The following is a 19,010-nucleotide window of genomic DNA, read 5'->3' as shown; positions in this document are numbered from 1 at the left end:
ATATATATGTGTAGTAAGAAGCAGAAACATTCGACAGACTTCAGATCGGAAAGGTAAATTAATATTTTATGATTTTTTTACTCTTGTTATACTTGGATTGTCTTTTTACTTCATTCAGTTGTGTGTTTCAGTAACTACAATTAAAACCTGTGTGGGTACTTGTTTAATTGTTATTACATTTCATTGTGTGGTCCCCACTTACAACATCTCTATATATCTATGGTTCACACCATAGAACCTTGAATAAACACCTGGCTGATCTAACGATTCCACTTGAAATAGTTATGTATTTTTATGCCCCTTCCAGGGTTCCATACAATGTTATCAGCATTCTAAAAGCGAGTGAGTGAGTGAGTGAGTTTAGTTTTACGCCGCAGTCAGCAATATTCCAGCTATATTGCGACGGTTTGTAAATAATCGAGTCTGGACCAAACAATCCAGTAATCAACAACCTGAGCATCGATCTACGCATTTGGGAACCGATGACATGTGTAAACAAGTCCCGTTAGTCGTCTCTTACGACAAGCTTAGTCGCCTTTTGCGGCATTGCGGAATTGCGCAGATCACAGATGGAAGTGTCAGTCATGGAATTGGGAGCATGATTAGTGCGTGGGCGAACCGTTTCGGCCTAAAGTGATTTTTCTAACTTGAACAACTTTGCCAAAAATTCAAAATAAAAAGAGTTTATTTTCTTTTTGCTCCTGACTTTACAAAGAACTTTCTTGAATGAATGCCGGGTATCGGGCCCTTCTCAATATCATGCATAAACTACGGGGACTACAGTCAGGGGCATCTCTTCACAACATTTTACTAGAATGTTCTGATTCGCTCGAATTAAAATTATTACACATAACAGAGACAGTTCGATGTTTTATTTGTTACAACACTTATATAGATTTTGTTGTTTTTGGTTTCATTTGTCTTTTGTTCGAGTTTTGGTTTTGTTTAGAGTGTTATTGTTATATTTAGAGTGTCGACGATTTGGTAATATATCCAACATATATCAACCTTTATTGACGGTCAATAAGATTAACAAATCATACTTTAGAAGTAGAATGGAGTCAGGGACTGTAGCCGACGCTTCAGAAACCCCAGTTCCTGTATTACAGAGCAAAAGTTAGTGATCTGGATATTTCTAAGGCATAGAACAAGTGGATTTTATAACGTTGTCAATGTGAAATTACGCGTTGAAACATTTCAGCGGTTACCATTTTGCTGCTCTTTCTACAGTCATCTTCCCCGCAAACTATATCCAATACATGCAACTTAGCCCGGACCATGTGACATTTCCAATCATTCCACAGGCTATATCCATTCTACCATGACAGATAACATCAGTGTCGTGAAACTGGTGAGAGATTAAGGATTTTGTAAGGCTTTGTGCTTCGTGATAAAAACTAATAACTCATCTCTGACCAAGTTCCATCCGCGAAACCGATTACAATATGAAGGGTCACAGAAACAAAACTAGAACATTCAAAAGCACATACGTCGATACGTCCAAAGCATCATCAGGTGAGTAGTAACCATTCTGACACAATGGGGCCGGCGGGGTAGCCTCGCAGTTGAAGCGTCCGGTCGTCGTGCTACTTCTGCTTCAGCTACTGCTAGGATTACTGCTGCTACTGCTGCTACTACGTCAGCTACTGCTAGGATTACTGCTGCTACTGCTGCTACTACATCAGCTACTGCTAGGATTATTGCTGCTACTGCTGCTACTACTGCTACTACGTCAGCTACTGCTAGGATTACTGCTGCTACTGCTGCTACTACGTCAGTTACTGCTAGGATTACTGCTGCTACTGCTGCTACCACGTCAGCTACTGCTAGGATTACTGCTGCTACTGCTGCTACTGCTGCTACTACGTCAGCTACTGCTAGGATTACGGCTACTACTGCTGCTACTACTGCTACTACGTCAGCTACTGATAGGATTACGGCTGCTACTGCAGCTACTACTATTACTACATCAGTTACTGCTAGGATTACGGCTACTACTGCTGCTGCTACTACGTCAGCTACTGCTAGGATTACGGCTACTACTCCTGCTGCTACTATTACTACTCCAGCTGCTCCTAGGATTACTGGTGTTACTACTGTTGCTACTACTTACAGTACTTCTTACTACGTCAAGGCATACACAACACTACATACAAAATGGTCAAATGTTACACTTTCCAAATCCAAAAAATATCATGTATTACACTACGGCAGTGTTTAGGTATGAGTATGAGCCCTTGTCATAGTACTATAAACCCTGCGACAAAACAGATCTATCATGTATGACTGTATGACAGAAGAAGCAGTGACGACCACTGGCTGTTTTGTCATATTCCCAGAGACTAAATGTCGAGTGCTATGCGCATACTATTCTCGTGTGTATAAATGAAAACATGGCGACCTCTACCGGACGTCACGTAGATTAGATGCGACAATGGAGAGAGTTAAGTTAATCAGTGACCTGTTTGTTACGTGTAATGTTGTGAGACCATACAGCTGGTAGAGAGGCGTTATCGGGAACGGGGGACATGCTGATCGTCTGCTCTAGAAGGCTGGAAGCCTGGATAAGGCCTTGGAAACTTTATGAACTGCAGCAAGTTGAAAAGTGAGTATATAAATATGTTATTTAAACGCACTTAATTTTAGATCTACATTTCTCAGGCACAACTGGTAAATTGTAGTGTACAAAAAGACGCAGTAGGTGTTTGTTAAAACCATTGGTATACCATCATGTTCTTTGATCCACCTGAGTCACCTCTTGCCCCAAGCTTGAGTTTCTGAAGACAAATTCTAAACCCAATCCTTACGGGTGGATGACCCAGCAACACCCTGATTTGTTTACAGGAGCAAGATACACACAAATACCCGAATTTATTTATCGAATAGGAAAGCACATGGACTTCACCCACCCACATAACGCACATTTTATCGCTAGAAGATATCCCATCTGAGCAACTGGGATCTTCTAGTCGTAGTAGAATCGTGAAGACTCGCCATGTCATGTTCGATACCATACACTAGACTCGGCATTTTGCATGAAGATCTAATGATTATGAAAAGGGTGTTGTGGCTGTTTAATTACTGAACTAGTTCATGGTCTATTAGATGAATAAGGCTGGGATCTTAGAACATCCCCTAAATTTTGGCATGTTTAAACTTGTTCACGAAAGTGGAGCATATGGTTAATGACGGCATTCCTTAGTCACTAACTACCCGGCAAAATGGACGTTATCACTTTAAAGTAATTGTGTAAAAAACAAAAACGCTGGTACAGGTTTGAACGAAAGCAGGAAACTTTAGCCGAAACACAACATGGTCTCCATAACTAAATAACAGCACAGAAACTACGTACGAATCGTGCATTTTTCAGAACGCAAATGTGATTGAGTGTATGAATACACGTTCATGATTGTGGCATGAATACCAGTGGTGGACAGTGCAAGTATGCAGGAGTCAGCAGGAATATACCAAGACATACGTAAACGCGATCTGCCAATATGGGGCTTCACAACGACAGCTGGCAAGAACCGTCCATTGCAGCCAGGCCACATTAGCAAATTGATAAATCGGTACAAGCAGGTAAGACCCAAGACCGCCCCAAATCAGGAAGACCAAGAGTCACGACACCAGCGAAAGACCTTACATCCGGAACAGATTCGTGACGGCGGTGTCAACAGCGGCGACAGAACTGGGACGAACAGTCCTTCGACTAGGTATGGCTGGTAGACTCCTAATACTTCTTCCCTGGAATGGGCTTGACAAACTCTACGTGGTGGCAGCGACGTGACTGGGAGAGAGTGATCTTTACTTATGAAAGGCGGTTCCAAAACGATGGTGAGTTTTTCGACATACGGAGAGCGACTGGCGCCAAACAGCGTTCAAGAAAGGGGAAATTCTGATATGGGGTGAAATTTGAGGAAATCTGAATGACCAGCGATAGTGTGATGAAGTGTTGAGTCCTTTTCTTGTGCCCTTATTCCACGACAAACATGACAAGTCACTGTGCAGACTGATGACGCACATCGCCAGTATTGTTCAAGAATACCTGCACAACGTTAACGTCTAGACATGAATCCTATTGAACATCTCTTGGATCATTTTGATCATCAGCTGAGACCGCGTGCACCATCCGATCCCACAGGAACGTGAACAGACTCCCTTGGACTTGGAACAGGAGTCCTGCTGACATCATCGGCTCACTGAATTTAGCAATATTAGCAATACTCCCCTCAATATCATGGCATTGCATGGTCACTAGAAATGGACTTCACATCCATGGACTTTTGTCTGGTAATTCAGTAACTGACCCCTAAATAGTGCGAGGCGCGAGCGCTAAAGTAGATCTAATGTCTTTATACCAAAACGTCTTCTAGAGAACATTGATAGGATAATGAAATCAAGACGAGACACATTTCTACCGTCATATAATACTTAATTCAATGAAATATCGGTTACACGGTTCTTTTTAATAATAGAGGGCTAGTCCATGCATCCAGTACAACATGACATGAATCTTTTAATTTTGAGAAGGGCCGTAATCCTCACAAAGAGCTGTCACTCTAGATCAACCTGAATGCTGAGTATCTTTAACGTCATCAATGTCATGATGTTTTCTGGCCGATGGGCAATGGATGGCAACTAACATGCCATGCAATAGCCGTCAATGACATATCGGCAGGCCGAATTCCAAAGACGTGCCATCTATTAGTACTTGTCAGGTGAGGAGGATAGGTATTTGCTTATCAACATCGATGTATGGTGTTCCCGAAGGGTCACAATTACCAAACAAACATAATACTGACCTGAATAGGAATGGTTACACGTAAGTTGAAAATCATTGTTTTTGCGACGCGTTTTTCTATGTGTATACATGCAATTATCATATAACGGTACGTCGGTCACAGAATAACCGTGCGATGCAAATATGAAGGGTGAAGTGACTTTTTACACTGGCTACAGACCAACATGTATGTCAGCGTGGCGCGGGGTTTGTCATGGTGTGTTTTATACATTCCTTGTGCTACGTAGACTATATCTGTATATAATGATCCTGCTGTTAGTACAAATTAAATGAAAGTCATGTGAGTCATGTGCAGGTCAGCGGTCACATTTACACAATGACCTGCTGGCCACTGAAGCGTTTCATTGTGGATGAGGCGCAGGATGCAGGACATGCGACACGTGACAGTATGACTAGGATTGGACCCAAGGGATAAATTGAGGATGCTTTGTGTTAGTCTGTGTGTGACCCTCGACCATTTGCCAACCGGGCTGTCTGACGATCGCCACACTAATGACTGCCGAATGGCAACTGCCATAATTTCCAGCTGATATGCATATCGATCACGAATAAAGTGTGGACCCGCTGATGGACCTTTCGAAGATCCGGCTATCGCAACTAAACAAACCCAGGATACATGGCGTTTGCCTTGTTTATCGGCAGTCGAGACCGACTAACCTTTGTGCATGTGGTGAAATTTCTAGTATATTTGTCATAAAATATAGCGTATGTGTGACAACTCCACATGTGGTCCACAGTTGTGATTTTGTCACTGCAAAGTAAAATATGAATTGTCCGTGTTCGTATTTTGTTTTGTTCTTGTGTCCCTATATACCTGAAAGGTTTCAAGCAGGCACTTCCTATATTTATTTATGGAAAGGGTTTTGTCGTATGTTATAACTGCGATAACGGAATGTCCGCAGTGACCTAATATATCTCTAATGGTAGTGTATCCCCAGTGTATAGTCTAAGCTATATTCACCATGCACAGTTACAGCAATAGAAAGTGCGTATGGCTGACTGACTGATTGATCCATCAAGTGATTTGGTGCTGCTTCCGGATGCTGCATTTTATCACGTCGGTTGTCATGTTTAAGTTGTATAGTTTGTTGTTCAATAACAAGACTGACGCTTAGGAATAAAAACGTATTCTATACATCGCAGTGATTTTGCATTTAGTAAAGAACTAATATTATGGACCTAGGACTGGCCCTTGCGAAACGCCGTATCAAGTTGGAATCATTTACCCACCATCATACATATCACACGGGTGAAAGGCAGACCAGAAAGTTTAAGGTTTGTGTGTTAAGGATTATTGTTGAAACTTGGAGGAGTTGGTGAGTGTTGGTTTAGCTTTCTCTTTGCAATGAGTCGGCAATATCAAGACAGGGCAAACCGGAAATGGACCACACAGTGTTGTTGGATGAGAACGAACTAAAGAAACTATAAACAAAGGTTCAATTGAAAATCGTTACAAAATACAAAGTCCAAACATGTTCATGATCAAATAACAATAGACAATGATAGGTACAGGTTTTCCTACCCGGAAAGCATGTCATGATAGCGTATCGTTCCCTGAATTTCAGATGCTGTGTCACAGAGCCAGAAGTTGCCCATTACGTTTGGGATATTGTTGTGACTACTAGACATCACGCGACACATTGAAGAAGCAGATTAACGATGCGTCTGTCAGAGCGCTACATCGTGACGTGCTTGTTCGTGGTGCTGGTTCTGCTGTCTGTGTACGTCATGAGAGGCGTCCTACAGACGGGACTGACAGACATATCAAACATACCAAATATTCGTGTTATTTCAGATGTGTTGAAAAGACGTATGATAACCGCCGAAGAATTCAGAAAAAATTCCGATTTGAAAACTGGAAATCCCTTAATTGATAATTATGGAAAAAACGACCCCTTAGCGGTGGGGGAAAATGGGCGGGGCGTTGCGTTCGAGTCCGATGACATGGAGAAGGTTCGAAATGTTCTCGAAACCCATCGAGTGAATACCCTTGCAAGTGACAGGATTCCTCTCAACAGGATTGTGCCGGACTCAAGGTTCCAAGAGTAAGAATTTTCTTTCATCAGAAAAATTGTTTCTATGGACATTACACACAGACACAGACACAGACGCAGACACACACACAGACACACACACAGACAGACAGACACACACACACACAAACACACGTACGTGAATTTATATGTCCCTTGCATATTTTTTCGTTTGTATGTATTGTGTACAGCTTATTCTAAAAGGGTCCCTATGTTTGCTTATTTGTTTGTGTAGATGCCAGGGAATCTCCTACGACCACGACCTCCCCACTGCCTCTATTATCATCCCCTTCCACAACGAGTGGCCCTCCATCCTGCTGAGGACTGTTTACAGCATCATCAACAGGACGCCCAGGCACCTGCTGCAGGAGATTCTGCTGCTGGATGATGACAGTAGCATGTGTGAGTTGACAATAGCATGTGTGAGTTGACGATAGCATGTGTGAATTGACAGTGACGGATGAATTGACAGGGACATGTGAGTTGACGGTAGCAAGTGTGGGTTGACGTTAGCATGTGTGTGTTGATGGTAGCATGTGTCAGTTGACAATGAACGAGTGAATGAATTAGAGGGTGAATTAATTGGAACATGTAAGCTTGAGTTGACATAGTTGAGTTGTTTGCGTTAATGCAGCAAAGGTACGCATCCGCATGGTTCCATGAACGCAAAACCTAAATTCTTATGAATGAATATGCCAGGTTGACTATTGAATAACTTACAAACACAAATGTTGGGAGCAATAAGGCATCAGTGACATCTATAAGGCAACATGACCTGTAACTTCCGGTACTACGCTGCTTCCCGGTTCCCTTTGCGCGCACCAGCTTGCTATACGAAAGTTCAATGCGGCGAACCAGCATAGTATCTCTGCCACAGGCCAGAAAGATGTGACGATTCCTCACATTTTACACAGTTCATGCAATATAATGTGCAAACTGCATAACTGTTTAATTTTTAATGAGTCTACACATCTAATTAAACATCTTTGTTAAAATGGTTCAGTTTCACTGAACAATTAGCCTATAACGCGTAACACTATTTCTATTTGCACAGAGATCCTTTGTTTACATGGCTTGTACGGCTCAACGTGCTGTCATCGAAGCCTTATGGAGAAGAAACGATGTAGCCGGTTTGAAATATAAATATGTATTGTCATAAACCTTATTAACGTAGTTGCAGAAGAATATTTACGTAACTGTAAAATAATATGAAAACCTCGCCGAATCGCTTGCGTTGTGCCAGTCTCAACATACTTACGAATACACGCACTCGTTTACAAACAAGAGAAAAGTCCGATCACGTGATATGCAAATTAGCCTGAGGCAGTGATGTTATGCTAAGTCATGGAACTCTGGGTAGGAGAGTGAGACGGGACTCAGCTTACTTCCGGTACTAGATTTCCGGTGACAAGCGTACATTCAAGGCCCAGTGCTGGTTCCAAACTACACGACCGCCAAGTATGACTTTGCTTAACTGGACCAAGTGTACGTGTTTGTCATCGATGCCTTATTGACGGTGCCGTGACCTTCTTACGAACGCAATAATGCAACATAACCGCGACCCATAAACGTCATTATTAACCAGTCGGAAATCAGGCAACCTTTGGCGGAATATTTACTAATGCCTTAAGGTGTTTGTTGTTTTCAGCAGAACTTAAGGGCAATTTAAGCACATACGTGTCTGAGAAGTTCCCGGAAGGTCTGGTACGAGTTGTGCGCATGCCCGGGAGAATGGGTCTCATCAAGGCTCGACAGATGGGATGGAAGATGGCCAAGGGTGACGTTATTGTCATATTTGACAGTCACATGGAAGTAAACATCGACTGGTTAGTAACGTTTCTACGGGTTCGACCTCGTCGAACTTCATCATCCCGATTTATCGTGTGTGCTGAAATGTTTTGTCCTCCAGGTCTATCAAGTTAACGGACACCTACATTCTTGATTATTTCCTAGCTTCAGTGACACTGTACCCAAGGTGATGCTGGTAACGAGAGTTATCCACATCCTCGCGCGATTGTAAAATGCTTTTTCTTCAACACATGGGCATTAATAAGTAAATTCAATGCATTCAATGGATTTGCACCATCAAGATTTACCGGTGTGATAAATAATTTTGATTGTATACTCGTGGAAAACTGCTAATTCGGGGGAGATAATCGAAGAGCGGTCTACCTGCCGCCATATTGGGATGCTGGTAGCACGTTACCAGAAATCCAGATAATTTTGCAAGCAACGGGCTATTTACTCCCGTGTCTGTTTATGCATAAGTAATTGTATTTTTAAGAGCAACTATCATTTTGTATACTCCCACTAGTTAAAAGAATTGAGTACTTTTACAGACTCACCTATCGGATGCTTAACTCTACTAGATATATAAATACAAATGCATCTCAGTAGACTAAAAGGTTTTTCGTAATTGCCATATTGCCAAACATTTGGCAGCCATTTCTAAATGCTCAACATGGAAGTCATGTGACTATTAGACTAAACCGCGGACAGTGGCTACGGCTATAGTAGTATATGTATATATAGGCATCGCTACCATTAGCTAATGCTGTTGTAGAATTTGTGCGCCACGACGAATAACACGCAAGCCAGTTTAGTTAATTGAGTAATGTACGCTAGGTATTATAAACCTATTGGGTTTTATGTGATTTTGACGCGTTTTCTGTACTCCCAATTTTTTAATTAAGTAAATGTGATTTTTTATTGAGTAAAACAAGTACAATGAATGCGGTTTATACGCTAGTTGCAGCTATATATTCAACTTGAGAACGTGCAAAAGCAGATTGCCGCATCAGCTGTCCTGAAACGATTCGCGGCCGACAGTGAACGTACAGGAAGAAGAGTGTATATGAAGTTGTTGATGTAGTCATACATTAATCATCCATATAAGCTGAGCATTTGTTATACCAGGACTCACATAGTTTTCAATTTAGGAAAACTGTAATTGCTAAATGCAGCTTTTTCATCTTGCGAACAAAAAATATATTTCCAAATGTTTTGTTACTGACTACGTGTAGCAATCACGTATTCGTGAGCTCTCCGCCAGACAGTAATATACAGAAGCGAAAAGCCATGGTATGTGACGCTTAATGCAAACGTATCAGTATCCACAAAATAGATCAATGTGAATGTTATATTTCAAAACGTTGAACTGCCTATGACCCTCCTCAGTAAGTACAGGTCGCATGATCATAAGAAAAAGTGTTCAAATACATACCCTTAATATCCGGGATCATGCATAATTTTGTTAAAGGTCACATGCAACGTAAAACACAGCTTTGCAGATTCTGGTACCTTTTGGTATGCACTTCCAAAAACAAATCATAAAAAATGCCAATTCAACCTATAAAGTTGAAAAAAACGCGATGAAAAAAAAGCCCGCGAAATCGGAGTTCAAACGTTTCACTAAATTCCCCCCAGCGTTGGGGGGAAAACTGGTTTCAACATCTGTGCTGCGCATGCGTTATGGACGATAGGTTCGCGGAGCTAGAAACAACCCAGCGTCAGAGGTCGTGAGCAGTAGTCTAACCTTGAGTGTGTACACAAACAAGTATATAATCTACTCGTTACGAAAAAATACGTAATTGTGGTAAGCAGCCTCTGTCACAGAGAAAGCTCAATGTCTGGTTTATTCACACACATATGTCTGCCTGCCTGTCTGCTAAAGACAACATGCAATACACAGCTTCAATCATTGACCACATGCAATTTGAACTTAACAACTATCTGACTATACGACATAGAGAAAATAAGTTGATTTATGACTCGTGCACCCGAGTCCCGTGTCTGCCACATTATGTAATTAGGCACGTGTGATACACATGACATGTTTTTATGTCTGCACAAACTACATTAATTTTTTTCGGATGACTGGATCTGACGGAAACTGGTGCAAATTCTTGTCACTTTCAAGTCCTGCTTTGTACTTGGACGAATGACAGATTCCAGCCACGCAGTAGTTTACCATCTCTACTGACATGATTTTTGACTGGATCGAGCGCAAATTCAGAGATCATGTATTTTCCAAACCCAACATCTCTATATACATTCTTCATGGATAACGATTTCTTTTAGTGTATATGATTTTGTTTGACAACAGTATATGAATCCATACTGAAACAACGCATCAAGTACACAAAAAGAAGTTGTTATCCATAAAGAATCTTTCTTTCTTGTGACTGGCTATGCTTCTAAAATGCCCATCAAACAGATCATCTTTCTGTACACACAATGAACCCTCAGCATATCAGCAAATGAAACAGCCAATCAGAAGCCGTCATTACACCTGAGTGCATATCCACCCGCTATGACTGGGTTCGGTCTCCCGAGGGCTTTGTTTCGGGGGAAGTAAGCCCAAGTACAAAATAGAACACTTTTGAATCGCGATTGTACGCTTTTAATTTTGTTTATTTTTTATTTTTTAAAGCAGCAATGTATGTTATGTGTCTTGAATAAGTGATAAATGTGTTTTAATTATGTTTGATTTTTTTTGTTGCATGTGACCTTTAAGCATAAACACATTTCGATAAGGAAACATATTTCAATCGCGGTAAGCTTGGAAAGGAATCGGATATTCCATTAATGTTATGAATAAAAGGAATGCAATGGAAATACTCAGTGATAAAGTATTTACTATTTTTAAAATTGTGTAATCATGCATGGAAATCACTGCAAATCCGGTCATAGCATACCCAAAGAAGGCGTTTGTACATACGTTCATAAACAATGAACATATCTTCCAAAGGTGTATCTTCATATGAAATAAAACTAGCAATTGGCTAATTTTACGCACCATGCACGTAACAAGCCCAAAATATGTTGTTGTTGTTGTTGTTGTTGTTGTTTTTTAAACTGTACTTGTGTGTGGTTCAGTGATGTGGAATCCGGCTTTTTGTCCTGTGTGCCAAGTCCCATGCGTGTCCTGTTTCTGATTGTCCATGTCCTCTGTTGTGTACCGTATTGTGTAACTGCTCCTTACTCCGCCAGGCTTCAGCCCCTGTTGACAGAGATAAAGAAGGACCGGAAAACGGTGGCACTCGGAACACTGGACTACATACAGGCGGAAACTATGCAATACACGTGGCATGAAAACTACGTCACACGCTACGGCTTTGACTGGAGACTTATCTTCTTTGAGACCTTCTTCCGACCTGACCATTATGGAGAAGGAAACCACAGCCCGAAACCGTACGTTTACTCCTCCAGATGGAGGGACACGTCCCAGCCAGGCTATTCTCGAAACGTTCGTAACCTTTCGAACTTCGTAAGCCCATTTTTAAGACATTGGCTACGATCAAAGTTACGAATCTTTAGGGCTACGAACGTTTGGAGAAGGAGCTTATATTTTGACGAGTATCCATAATTTGTGGTGATATGTTATCTATATATATCTCGATTGAGTGATTGATAGATATTTAATGTATATTTTCTGGTCTGTTTCTCAAAATTGAATTAATGATCTGAAATCATATAAACAAAATTCTGTTGTGGTAAATTCACAAGAGGATTCTTGTGTGAGTTGTGTGAAAGTCGCTGTATTTGCTACGATAAGGGTACATCTTGTGGGTGTCTTGATATGAAACGGGTCCTACCGGTATCTTGGTGTGACATGAGGAATATATGTAGATGTCTTGGTGTGACACGAGGAATACCTTTGGATGTCGTGATGTAACACACTGTCAAGGAATACCTGCAAATGTCTAAGGGAATAAATGTTGATGCCTAGGTTTGGCCTTCTCGATTGAACTGCTCCCATCAGAAGAAAGTTAGCTGTCCATATGTGTGTGTAATATTCGTTATTCCTGTTGGTTTGTTTAGTTATCGTGTGTGGTAGTACAATTAATTATTACTAACCCATCAAAATCGGAGTGTGCTCGTGTTTAACAAGCGGCTCAGGATTTTACGTTAACCGTGCCACTGAGTATTTAAAAAATGCCTGTTAGTGATACTTTACCATATGTAGTCATTTCAAACTCTTGATACATTTGTAGGTTTTGTCTTCTGGCAGCGACTCCTGATATATACAACACTTCAGACTGCATGCGTATGCGTTATGAAAAATATATAGTATGGAGAGGATGGGTGATGGTGACACTTGATATATACACCACTATACACATTATGAACTTATGTCTTTGCAGGGAATGGGTGATAGTGACACCAGATATATGCAACACTATATACATTATGAACTTATATCCTTGCAGGGGGTGGGTGATGGTGACACCAGATATATACAACACTATATACGTTATGAATCCTTTCAGAGGCTCGGTGATGGTGGGTACGGCTTATGCCGTGGACAAAACGTACTTCGCGGAAATCGGCGGCTTTGATGAGAAAATGAAGGTTTGGGGAGGCGAGAACCTGGAGATTGCCTGGCGGGTACGCATGCTGAGTTGTGAGTGACTTCCAGCAGGATAATAGTCCTACATATAGCGGGTATTGTAGAGGGCCTGTATGTGTCGTGAAGTTACGTTTTTGCCAGCATAAGAAAGGTGGTGTGTACATATATATAACAGATACTACAAATACTCTTTAACAGAACATGGAGAGTAATTCATAGTTGATGGGGCGCACAGGCAGATCCAGAAGGGGTGCAGTGGTGCGCAGCCCTTGAATGAAGTCTCAGGGCTCCATTTCATTATATTATATTATATTATATTATATTATATTATATTATATTATATTATATTATATTATATTATATTATATTACTATGAACTTTTTTCAGTAAAATATGTTCATTTCAGAGACTAGTTTTTAGTCTTTCTACGCTGGGAAGTTAAGCTTCTTAAATTATGTAAACGATTAGACTTCGCAACACAAATCATGCAGGGTACTCTGAAGGAGGTAGAGGGAGTTCTTATATGTATTTTATCAAAGTTTCGGACCTGTCGATTTGTCTGTATGATTCCCCCAAACCTGAGTCGCACTACGAACGCTAACTTTGCTGACACTGACAATCACGACTATAAAGGCGGCGTAGCTGATTGGCTAAGCCGAAAACGCGGAGCCAGCAAATAATAAAAGGACGTAAAACCATTATCTAGCCATAACCGTAGATGCATCCAGGGTACAGCGGAGATTCATCGGAACATATACCCTGAAAATATCGACGATGGTAAGGGATACACATCAGAGTGAAGTTCAATATAAAGTAATACAACGAATTGTGACTCGTTCACTCACTCACTTTGAATGGAGGTGTCGTCCTCGCGTATGTCAATACTTAATATCTGCAGAATTAAACAGAATGTCCTTTGTAGTTTGTGAGGTAGTCCCTACAGTATGATGTAAGCACCGATAGTACAAGGATTGATACCGGTCAGTGTGTGAAGACGGCCTTTATTTTATAGAAAGATATACGCTTAAGGCTGTAGAAAGAATTTATAGTCTATAGAACTACCACATGGTGTACAGAGTAATTCACAGGGTGTATCGCACCTGCATAGTGTGGAGCAAACTGGGTCTTCTGCATACGAAAGTGTACGTGCAACGCAGAGTGAGACTTCATAGAAAAATCGCGTCGACATGCGCTTGAAGTACAAAGAGAACTGTTAGCAAAGTACAGCCTCTACACCATATAGAGAAGGTTGTTCATGTACAGAGAATGCATTGAAAGGAGTATCCTCTAATACCTGTCATAGTAAACACCTTTTCAAACATGAAATATTTTATGTTTAGAAACAAAAGCCGGTTTATTATTGATTAAAATAACCACAATTTTCGTTGTGACAGACAGCCTTGGACTACTATTGAAAAACACCAAACTAAACAATATTCCAGCTATATGGCGGCGGTCTGTAAATAATCGAATCTGGACCAGACCATCCAGTGATCAACAACCTTCATCATTGATTTACGCAACTGGGATACGATGACGTGTGCCAACCACGTCAGCGAGCCTGAATCAAACCCACAAGTCAAAACATTGATGACTGAACAGTCTTGTTTCCTGTTGACTGGGTTCCGTCCTGTTGCGTAACTTAGTGCGATAACCAGTCCGGATTTGTTTCAATTAACTGGATACATAATAAAATCTGATTCAGTATGATTTGATACGTCTAAGCACTAACGTATATTGCTACACTACGCTTCTGCTTATCTTTGCAAACACGACGTTCGGCGTGCTCTGCCGTACAGCGAGCTCTGTCAAACAGAAACTTCTCAATCTCAAAACGAGGCTCCGCACCTAGAAAAATTTGGCGGTCTGATACGGACTTGATATAACATCAAGCGCATTGTGCGTTACAGAACTATACTGAATAAGTGCAAAAAAACACATAACAGGTGTAACCAGTGAGCCAGATGCATTTTGAATCCTTTTACGACCTCATCAAACAGTGGCAGTCTGTGATTTCTAAGTTAAGGTATGCAGCCTAAACCTCGACATATATTTAGAAGATAAACGCCGTCGGTTTTAAACTAAATTTGCTTATGTTGAATTCCAGTGAATCCCGGAAATTAAACAAACCACACTATCTTCTAAATGAGACCCATGTTTCGGTTTGTCCACATTAGTCGCCTCTTACTACAAGCATGGGTTGCTGATGATCCGTTCTGGCACGGGGTCCATTAATATGAAGGTGGTGTGTACATAATACAGTATGGACTGTTCAGTGCCTGATATTATGGACATTTATCTACACATCTAAGAAACAATGACATGCATCAACCAATCCCGTTAACCCCCTCTTACGACAAGCATGGGTTGCTGAAGGACAGTCATGCGATAACCAGGATGCTGATTGTACAGGTGTGGATGTGCGGCGGGCGGCTCGTGCATCTGCCATGCAGCAAGGTAGGCCACATCGCCCGAGTCCAGCCCTACAAGTTCCCGGGGGGTCGCCGAGAGACAGAGGTGTTCAACTACAAGCGGGCGGTAGACGTGTGGGTAGATCCTCCCTACAAGAAGTTCATCTACGATTACTTCCCTGAGATGGAGGTGAGTTGCGATCCTCGGGTTTCAACTTGTAGTAAGGCTTCTATGCATAAGGATCACTTGTACACTCCAGCGATTTTAGGTGACCGTGACTCCCATACTAAAGCCTAGATTTTCGAAGCTCTCTTAGCGCTAAGACAGTCGTAAGTGCCATTCATTAACATTAACTTACGACTATCTTAACGCCAAGAGAGCTTCGGAAATCTAGACCCAGGTTTGCTGCTATCATAGATCCGTCGGTGGAAATGGGTCCAGATATCCGTACGTCCAAGGTAAGCTCACTGCATTTCTTCTTGACTGTCCTGCCCCCGTTGAATGTCCTTCGCAAATTCCATTGAAAGATAGCTTCAATGTTACCTGACTTTTATTTCATTTCAGCCAGGGCTTGAGTCTGGCTTAACACTGCTCGTACAGTTTTTGGTGTTTTTTCTAAATTATGACATTGACGTTATTTCTATTTCGCTGTAAGTTTTACGCCAATAATTATGCCGCAACGTTGAGTCCTTAGTTATCCCGGTTCCGCTGTTGTTACCTTGATGATCTGAGATTGTGTACCAGCATCAATGTGTCTGATCTGCAGTCTATGAATGTCGGAGATCTGAGTGAACGTCTGGCCATAAAGGAACGGCTAGGATGCAAGAGTTTCACATGGTTCCTGGAGAATCACTGGCCGGAACTCAACGTCTATGATAAGAATGCGGTGGCATGGGGGTCGGTAAGTATATGGAGATAGAATAACTATCTAAATCTTACGATGTATGAGTGCAATTAAAAACTGTGCTACTTATATACTCTCCACCACTGTATTTCTGTACATTCCTAGGCTAGGAATCCTGCTTCAAACCGTTGCCTGGACAACCACCAGTACTTATTTCAAGCAGCACAGCCGCTGTTTGCAGAACAGTGTCACTTTCACTATGCTACACAGGTGAGTTCACCCACACCCAAACACGATACCTTTAATCACAATCAAGTAGGTTCACTATGTATGTATGGACGCTAAACAAGTAACTGTGTTTCACGTGAAGTTCACTAAAACGTTCAGAAATAAAATAATTCATCTTTGAGTGCATACATACATTCAGACATCTTCTCAATTTCATGGGCGTTATTGCCAATTTTCACGTACACGTTCATGCACGGCTATTTGTGGAGAACATGATGCTCACACACGTGAGGTGTACGTCCACTGGGTATCCGAACAATTTAATCTGATTTGAACCTCATATACTACATCCAGGCAATAATCACAAATCCCACGCGTCGGTGGTCCACGTGGGGGTCAGTGAAGCAGGCATGATGCATGTTCTGTTAGTCCGGAAACTGTGACCGCACACACTAGTTTAGTTCAAGTATCATCTAGGCATCTCGGGAGGTTGTGTTTGTGCCATCTTGTGTTTTTTCTGTGTTCACGTGTTTGATGTGGGATAAAGTATGGGTTCACACGATTGATGTAGGATAAAGTATGGTTTCTTTGAGTGGCATTTTTGAAATTTGGAAGTATAATATAGAACAAACTTTTTGGATAACTTCTTATATTCATGACAGCGACGTTTCGATACAGATTCTTGCAATGTTGTCAAGAGTATGCTTGACAAAGGTACAGGAATCTGTATCAAAACGTCGCTCTCACGAATATAAGAAGTTATCCATACAGCTTGTTCTATGTGGACAGTGAGTCAGTCAGTTTAGTTTTACGCCACACTCAGCAATACTCCAGCTATATGGCGATGGTCTGTAAATAGTCGAGTCTGGACCAAACAATTCAGTGATCAACAACACGAGCAACGATCTGCACAATTGGGAACCGATGACGTGTCAACCACGTCTGTGAGCCTGACCATCTGATCTTATTAGTCGCCTCATATGACAAGCATAGTCGCCTCTTGTGGCAAGCATTGGTTGCTGAAAACCTATTCTACACCGAAATCTTCATGGATACCTGTATGGATAAAGTATGGGCTCATGTGTTTGATGCACAGTAAAATGTGCATTCAAGTGTTTAATCTGCCGTCTGCAGGGTTTCACATGGACGACAGATGGGTTGTTGCGCACCTCCCTACAGTGTGTGGTGGTGAAGGAGTTGCAGGTAGGGGGGCACCCCATGTTGGAAGACTGTCTCATTGGATCAAAGGACAAGTGGTCTCACGTGAAGGTCTGTATACAAGAATAACATAACTGTCATAACTCACTTCAAAATGGAAAACTTAGCTTGGTAAAATTATTTCAGCAAATAGCACAATTGCATATCTTGTCTTTGCCAGCTGTGCTTGCTTCCAGTAACAAGAGTGTACCCATAGTCCGTGAGTGAGTTAATATTTAACTACATCGGCAATATTGCAGCCATATCGGAATGAGAACAATTCGATTGATATCAACATTATAATCAATACATTTCGAACGAAAAACAAAACTGTCATCGTAGGACAGTAAAAACTGTAACCGTAGCATGTTGATAGTCTGCTATACAGATCCTTCTACACGGCTGAACCACAGACCTGGATGGGGTTGAGGAGATATACGAGAGTCAGTGGACAGTCCCATGCCCATTAATGACCACAGCTGCAGTTGTTGTGGCTGTCATACTCTATATCCTTTACTCCAGGGTGGCATGCTGCAGCACAAGGCCAGTCAACTCTGTCTTGGGATGGACGATCAGGGACTAATCATGAATGCTTGTTTCCCAGACGATGAATCTCAGAAGTGGATCTTCACTCATTACATGTATGAGCCGCAATAAAGACATTCAATTCAGATGTGTTACAGACCTGATGAAATAACCATATTAATAGTCACAATCTACCACAATCTACAGGAGTCAGTGTGTACCATATATCTCCTGAGTATGACCTCGTGGCCCAGTTTTCAAGCATGCTATAATTCTCTATACAGTATACATGTCATGTTCATGTCATGTTCATGTCCCAGAAACATGTGTTCATGGGTTCAAATCGTTAGCACCATATCCATGCTGACACCATGGAAATAATGGCAAACACTTTGATAAATGTTTATTTTTTTGTTTAAGTTTGTGGTCAGAAATAATTAATTCAGTGCATCAATATCAACACCTTTAACAAGTCAAGACATTGGTATAGATCATAAGCAGCAATCCTAACCGAGGCAGTATGTTGACATGCTATCAGCCAGAAACAGATAGCCAGAAACATAGTCTGTCAAATCGATCCATTAAGTCATCTCTTACAAAGAATGGCTGCTGAAGACA

At 41.4% G+C, this 19,010-nt stretch overlaps 1 protein-coding gene across 4 annotated transcripts; it reads left to right on the top strand.

Moving 5' to 3' along the window:
- On the top strand, window positions 1-18,540 carry LOC137279191 (polypeptide N-acetylgalactosaminyltransferase 1-like). Of its 4 annotated transcripts, XM_067811683.1 has the most exons (12): window positions 2,529-2,605; window positions 5,985-6,076; window positions 6,367-6,846; window positions 7,070-7,236; window positions 8,483-8,660; window positions 11,827-12,027; window positions 13,107-13,224; window positions 15,599-15,787; window positions 16,365-16,499; window positions 16,608-16,712; window positions 17,805-17,939; window positions 18,390-18,540. In XM_067811683.1, exons 3-12 carry the CDS (start codon window positions 6,461-6,463, stop codon window positions 18,522-18,524), a joined length of 1,749 nt encoding a protein of 582 aa, XP_067667784.1. In that variant the 5' UTR covers window positions 2,529-2,605; window positions 5,985-6,076; window positions 6,367-6,460; the 3' UTR covers window positions 18,525-18,540. The 4 variants fall into 4 exon arrangements, with proteins under 4 accessions (XP_067667785.1, XP_067667782.1, XP_067667783.1 ...); XM_067811684.1 differs by lacking the exons at window positions 2,529-2,605; window positions 5,985-6,076 and adding an exon at window positions 1-53; XM_067811681.1 differs by lacking the exon at window positions 5,985-6,076 and having other exon boundaries at window positions 2,452-2,605.
- Window positions 18,541-19,010: the final 470 nt, after the last annotated feature.

This window comes from Haliotis asinina, chromosome 3, assembly GCF_037392515.1.
Source record: "Haliotis asinina isolate JCU_RB_2024 chromosome 3, JCU_Hal_asi_v2, whole genome shotgun sequence".
Lineage (NCBI taxonomy): Eukaryota > Metazoa > Mollusca > Gastropoda > Lepetellida > Haliotidae > Haliotis > Haliotis asinina.
The sequence above is the reverse complement of the archived record's forward strand: the minus strand, read 5'-3'. Positions and strand labels throughout refer to the sequence as shown.